The sequence below is a fragment of the Zingiber officinale genome, chromosome 3A (assembly GCF_018446385.1).
Source record: "Zingiber officinale cultivar Zhangliang chromosome 3A, Zo_v1.1, whole genome shotgun sequence".
NCBI lineage: Eukaryota > Viridiplantae > Streptophyta > Magnoliopsida > Zingiberales > Zingiberaceae > Zingiber > Zingiber officinale.
The window spans coordinates 21,703,368-21,709,774 of record NC_055990.1 but is presented as its reverse complement, the minus strand read 5'-3'; the positions used below and the strand labels follow the sequence as shown (position 1 = coordinate 21,709,774).

The window sequence follows — 6,407 nt, the reverse complement described above, 5'->3', positions numbered from 1 at the left end:
ATTTTAATGAGCCACTTTCATCTCTACAAAAGTGCTGTGAAGATATTGAATACTCCTATCTTGTTGACCGAGCATATGAATTTGGTAAGAAGGTAGACTGGTGTATCTTAAACTTGCATGTCACTGTGAAGGTAATGGATGGAGGCTCTGGGGCGATAGCAATTTAAAACCAAATATTCATTTTGGTTTACTCAATGAAGTCAGTCAAACCTATCTTGTTCTAACTTATTGACTTGATCAATTGGACTGGTCAACTTGACTCGATAAAAATGTCAACTCAATTGACTTCATATTGGCCGGATCAATTGAATCAAACCTATCAGATTACATTGATCCTCTGCAATCGAGCATAGACTCACTGCCCAATCAATTCAGCCACATTGATCAAAATAAATGTCATGGCAATTTTAACAAGGAAGTTTGGTCTTTGTTTTGTGAATAAACTATAAACTAACAAATTCACTTGCTGCCTGTAAATGTGCACTACACACCTATTTAATTACAAGTTGGATTTGGCATCCAGCAGTAAGTATATAAGCTAAAAATGATTTTATAACAACCAGTCAAAGACCAGCAAATGATTCAATCATCCAAACTGGCGCACAAAGCAACTGGCAAATGGAAATAAGGGAGTACTAATTAGCTTTGCAACTCCAGTGTACAACTCCAATTAATGTTAACGACTTAACAACCGGAGTAAATATAACATTTAACTGAATCCAGCATGGCAGACTTATCAGATATTGTTGTCGTGAGATTCTCAACCTCGATTTACTGGCCTTTGCACATAAGACTTGTTTGGATCTTCTGTCTTCAGTTTGGGAGGCCGTATCTCACCTTTTTTACCCTGAAGAAATGGGAAGTGAAGTTTGGGTTCAGAGTTTGTATGTCAACTCCTGTCAGGAAATTTTGCAGAATTCAGATGTTGCTCACCTTCTTTCCGGTCTTCATGAAATCTCTCCAGCTGGAAACCTGTCATGAGGAAGTGTTCATAGGGATTTTTATCAATTTCAATTTGCCAATTCATAATGGCAAGATCAAAACTGACTGGGTGCCAATATCTATTATTTCATTGTAGCATAAAAATATAGTGAAATAAAAAAATAAAAAAAGCATCATACTGCATGATCCATCACATGCTAACTTCACCCTTCACTAGAAAGACAGCAGAATAGACCAGATCATGAACTTTGAGCGAGAAAGTTAATGACTCAATGCAAGATATAAACTAAAAGAGAAATGGGCTGAAGCCTATGAACCTGCTTTTCAACTACACCAGATGAGAAATGGTTACTTGGAATATCAAAACCGACTTGCAATGTAAAGAAAAGAATAGTCATATTGACATCAAACTGCCTTTCCACCGTTTAATGGATGGAATAAATTGAATTTATTTACAACCAACACAAAATCTCTTTCTGATATCTATATTCAACTTAAGTTTGAACTTTCAACTTCTACAAGAGGGGCAAAAACCTTGACATAAAAAAAGAAAGATTCTAGAGCATCATATGCATCCAAGAGCCTAATAATTAGCTCATGTCCTAACTACTGATGTAATACACCACACCATTGAAACACGATTGGGATACAATAACTAGCTGCTGTACGAAAAAACATAGTTCAAATAATGAAAAATGTTGAAGATAGAAGACAAACTCGTTTATCTCTTGTTTCCTCCCACTGTTCCTCATGCTCACGTTTTCTTTTCCACATCTCCTTTGTTTCTTCTTCATCTTTCTTCAGTCTTCCTTCCTCTTCGGATATCTATGCAATTATGATTACATGTTCCACATATGATCAAGTATTAACAGCATAGAGTCAAATGTAAGAACATAATAGCACAGATGGGTAATATGGCTGACCCTCATTGCCATTTTCCTCCTCCTCCACTCTTGTTCAGTTAAAATTTCACGCACTTTAATTTTTAACTGTTGCTTGAACTCTTGTGATTGTTCATACTGCTGCTCAGATTTCCCCTGTTCATGCAAATTGACATTTATTTGAACAATGATTTACCTCAGATTATCTGATCACCTCACAAAAATGAAACACTAATTGTGCACACAAACATACAAAGAAAAAGATAGTGCATGAAGTAACTGACAAGTAATTAATTCAATGTGTCTAGCCATAGAATTTGTCCATCATGTCTGTACATATTTATGTATTATCCTAATTTGTTCTCATTTTAGTAAGTATCAGGGGAACACCTAATTGTTTTGTAGTAGAAACAAATTTATTTTACTCTCTCTCCTATAATTCATACATTCATATCAAGAATTACATTTTAATTTTTAACTTTTTTTGTTGTTTGTTTCTCAGATCCACAAGTGTATGGTGAGATACGATGACTTCCTTTAACTTTTTTTTTTAAAAAAAAAGCTTGTTGATGTTGTAGTCACTCAACTTCTATACTATGAACAAGATCTTTATCAATCGTCATTTTAACCATCTTCTCTTTATCCAGTGAACAATTCTTAATAGTAGATGTCCTGTAGAGGTTTCATGTCCATATAGCTTGATTATTTATTCATTTTTCTTTTGTTATCCTTCAGGTTACATTTCATATACTCAGTAGATTTATTTTTTTTACTTTTTATTTTAACTTAACTCTGATCATTAGCACAATGTCATCTTTGAACATGCATTGAGGAAGTTTATCCTGATTTGGCTAATAAATCCATCTACTACACTCATTTCTTTCTTCGTTTCCATGTTCATTTATTCTACCAAGGTGATTTTCTTTGTTCAACATTCCTTAATCTATATATGGAAGTAGAAAATAGCTTGCCTTTCTTTCACTGGGAAAGATATATCCCAACATGGAAAGAAAATTTCAACTAGATTGAAATCAGACACATTTTATAAAAATAAAATACTTAAGTGGGACTTGCAAGAAATGCAGCACTCTGGTGCTATGCGTAAAAAATCTACAAAAGAATACATTTGATACCTCATCTAGCATTGCTTTTATTTTAGAAGCATTATCTTTCTTCAGCTCTTTTTTCTTCTTTACCTTAAGCTCTTCTGCAAAATGAAGTACCATCAGTTGATTGTCTCATTTTGTGACAAAAGCACCCAAACTAAACTAAACTTAACAAATACAAGCACATAATAAGGCCAGAATAATTTCAAGCAGGGTTTACTAATTTTGTTGATAAAATATAAAATTGGGTTAAAGATTTGTACATAATTTTTCTAAAGCTGACAATTCAATAAAGTTGATAGTTGAGATGAAATAGTCTACAATTATGAAATAAAAGAAAAATCTACTAATGCTCACGTTTAGCAGCATCAACTTGGCTAAGAATGTAGTCTCTTTCCTGAGGATCGAGGAGTAGCTGCTGAGCTTTTGCTAGTGCTGCACAAATAATATCATTCATCAATAACCTAGAAGATGTCAAAGTGAAGCAGAAAAGAAACAAGCTTCCGTGATTCAGAACACTCATTTTTGGATGAAAAAAAATGTGTCCTTTTTGTGCCAGTAACGAGACAACAACAAGATGAACTAGAATATAAGGTACCTTAAGAATGGTATTTTGTTGTGCAATTAGCATCAAAGCTATATGCAATAATATGAAAGCTAAATACACAGACAAATGTCAATGTAATGATAGTACCTGCAAAAGCCTCTTTTGCTTGCGGATGCTTGCACTTATCAGGGTGAACCAGCAAGGACAACTACAAAACACGACCAGCATTTGATTACAAAACGGGAAAATGATCCCAGTCGCAAACCTGTTTACAGCTAAGAGACTAACTTTACCTTTCTATACTGTTTCTTCACATCACCAACCGAGGAATCAAAGGACAAATTAAGATGCTCAAACGGATTCAGCTTGAAGCATGACAGAATCCTGAATTGAATTACATTTGTTAGCAACTGAAAGGTTAATGTCAGGTCAAAATTATCAGAATGCTCCAACACCATGAATATCTATCGAGACCGAGAAAAGGGTTGCGCAATTTCTAATTTCCCTTAAAAAAAAAACATCTTTCTCGGAAAAAATCCACAACTCTGAAACTTCAAAACACAAAAATCGTATCATCAAAATGATGCAAGGAATATAACAAATATACGTTGATCTAGAGCCTGCGCAAGATTTATATATACAAAAAAATACCACTTTCCAATATCCCCTAAGTAAAGCAATTAAAAGCAAAACCCAAACCCAAAGGTCGAAACACGTATTTTCCCCTCTCGACGACTAACAAATTCCTTCGCAATCTACCAAATTAACCAGAAACCACAAGCTAAATCATCTTGGCACGAGGAAAAAAGGTAAACCTAGAAGTTTCCCCTGCGTGGGAGCCGATCGGCGACTTACCTTGTGACCTCGTTATCCCTCTCAACTTCGCTGACCTCGGACATGAAGCTCTTGAGCAGGAGATCCTCCATCTCGTCAGCCATCGCGACAACTCCGCCACCGGCGCCCAACCTCCCCCGTCTCCCACTTCGCAACCCAACAAGAAGGTAAAAAGGCTTCTCTCTCCTAATATTGGGCCTTATATGGGCTTTTACAAGCCTCTATTGGGCTCCTTAAGGCCTAATTAAGCCCATATATATATTTATATACAAAAAATGGTTCTTTAATTAAAATATCAAAAGAGTCATATGATTATTGTAAATTATATTATGTCATAAATAATTGTATAATATATTACATTCCATTTTGATCCACATTGTTTCTCATATTGCATTTAATTGCACTAATATCTTGATTTTCCATACATATATTAATATATATTCCCACATGTCAATCAGTTTGACTTTCTCTTGCCCGGCCCTCTTGGAATCCTCTCAAGGACTCTAGAGTCAACTCTCTTGAAGAACTCCTTGAGATCTTGACTTCCCCTGCTTGCCAAATAGTCAACCTCTTCCTCATACCTCTCATACAAAGCCGGAATGGTCAACCCACAAACAAGAACTAAAAAGAAAAACACCAATCAGTCAGTTTAATTCGAACAAAAAATATATAAATATTTCTTCAAAAAAATATATTTCACCGAAAAATAATAGACTTATGGTGCTGCACCAGCTTCCTATTACAGAGAGTATCCACAGAGAAAGAACAGTCTGCAAAAGGAAAAATAAAATGAAGGAAGATTCAAGTTAATGCAGTAAAAACAAATTTAATCGATCTGAATATTTATTTAGGTCGAAGTGTTCGATCGATACCAAGAGGAACCATTTGAGATCCTTCCCACAAGCAACATAATGGAGCAAGGACAGGAACTGTGTGAGTTTGGCTCTGAAGGTTAGTGCCACTCTGGTGAAGGCCTTTTCAGATAAGATCAGCTCAGGAATCTTTGGAGGTGGTCTGAATTAAAGGGAAAAAAAGGTTAATTAGATAGTAATTTGGTGATTAGTAAAATTAAGGATGATCAAGTAGATTAGTGGAGGGGGTTTGTATTAATTACTGTCCAAGAAGGGCTGCACCATTAGACCATATGAACACCAGCAGCATTGCAGTGATGGAGATGTGGCAAAGGAGTGAAAGGAAATTATACTCCAAAACCTCGAATAGTGTCCATATGATCGATATGCCGGCGAGTATGGAGGCCGACACTCGCTTGTCCCTCCAAAGGATAATGTCCGCGACTACAATTCACGACGATAAGTTTAAGTTTGTACGAGAGGGGAATGCGAGGAGCGGGGAAGAGGGCTGACCTTTTCCGCCTCCGAAAAGGGCATGAAGAGGCCTGTCCTGGCCGAGGAGCCTTTTGATGGGCGAAGAAGATGAAGAATAGTAGCGTGACATGTTTGTGTGGATTGATATTGTTTCAAGTGTAGAAGAATGAGGTGGGTTCTTATAAGCAAGTTTGATGCTATACTTTTCAAGTAAGAAAGTTCCAAGTGAGATTGGAAGAAAAGGATAACTTTGGTGGGTTTATTGGTTTCAGCACAAAGCTGAGTGAAAGAATAGTTTGTTAGTTTCTTCGATGTTATTGCCATACTTTGCTATCACTCCAAGGCTTTGAACCTTTAAATTTGCCGATGATCATTCTATTTGAGTTTGATTATGAAACTCTAGCTAATCTCTACGTTATAATCAACTTGATTTGCCTTTGCAAATGAGAAGTTTGGTTTGCCATTCTATTGATTATCGGTTATATATATGAGAACATTCGAATGGACTTAACTTTACGATTATCAAGTCTATAGTCAAGGCCATAGTTTGTAGAATCATGACCCTACGCAGAATCAATTTAGGATCAGGATCGGATCAGTCAGGATTGGATCGTAGAATTGTACGATTCTACTAAAAATCTTAAAATCTTATCATACATGATTAATAATTAGAAAAATACATAAAAAAAAACTCATTTACATATAAATAGATAACTAATTTTGCATATATATACAATCGTTTACACTCAACACCTCATATTACATTACTACA

At 35.6% G+C, this 6,407-nt stretch overlaps 2 protein-coding genes across 2 annotated transcripts; both read right to left on the bottom strand.

The window, feature by feature from the left end:
- Positions 1 to 426: 426 nt before the first annotated feature.
- On the bottom strand, positions 427 to 4,697 carry LOC122050255 (J domain-containing protein spf31-like). The gene is made up of 10 exons (XM_042611176.1): positions 4,669 to 4,697; positions 4,332 to 4,496; positions 3,770 to 3,860; positions 3,624 to 3,684; positions 3,287 to 3,364; positions 2,957 to 3,030; positions 1,866 to 1,979; positions 1,660 to 1,767; positions 934 to 972; positions 427 to 847 (listed from the first exon to the last, which is right to left on the bottom strand). Exons 1-10 carry the CDS (start codon positions 4,695 to 4,697, stop codon positions 761 to 763), a joined length of 846 nt encoding a protein of 281 aa, XP_042467110.1. The 3' UTR covers positions 427 to 760.
- On the bottom strand, positions 4,623 to 5,787 carry LOC122053597 (reticulon-like protein B9). The gene is made up of 5 exons (XM_042615614.1): positions 5,675 to 5,787; positions 5,425 to 5,605; positions 5,183 to 5,324; positions 5,011 to 5,080; positions 4,623 to 4,931 (listed from the first exon to the last, which is right to left on the bottom strand). The coding sequence occupies exons 1-5, from the start codon at positions 5,763 to 5,765 to the stop codon at positions 4,765 to 4,767; spliced, it is 651 nt and encodes a 216-aa protein (XP_042471548.1). The 5' UTR covers positions 5,766 to 5,787; the 3' UTR covers positions 4,623 to 4,764.
- Between the last annotated feature and the right edge of the window lie 620 nt (positions 5,788 to 6,407).

What these genes read in the sequence shown, in the direction of transcription:
- LOC122050255 (XM_042611176.1), bottom strand. Translation starts at nt 4,697, where the DNA reads ATGAGAAACAATGTGGATCAAAATGGAAT. An exon ending in CCAAGTTGATGCTGCTAAAC is followed by an intron (nt 3,031 to 3,286) that starts GTGAGCATTAGT and finishes TTCATTTTGCAG; the next exon opens with AAGAGCTTAAGGTAAAGAAG. An exon ending in TAAAAGCAATGCTAGATGAG is followed by an intron (nt 1,980 to 2,956) that starts GTATCAAATGTA and finishes TTGCATGAACAG; the next exon opens with GGGAAATCTGAGCAGCAGTA.
- LOC122053597 (XM_042615614.1), bottom strand. Translation starts at nt 5,765, where the DNA reads ATGTCACGCTACTATTCTTCATCTTCTTCGCCCATCAAAAGGCTCCTC. An exon ending in CCTTTTCGGAGGCGGAAAAG is followed by an intron (nt 5,606 to 5,674) that starts GTCAGCCCTCTT and finishes CGTGAATTGTAG; the next exon opens with TCGCGGACATTATCCTTTGG. An exon ending in ATCTCAAATGGTTCCTCTTG is followed by an intron (nt 5,081 to 5,182) that starts GTATCGATCGAA and finishes TTCCTTTTGCAG; the next exon opens with ACTGTTCTTTCTCTGTGGAT.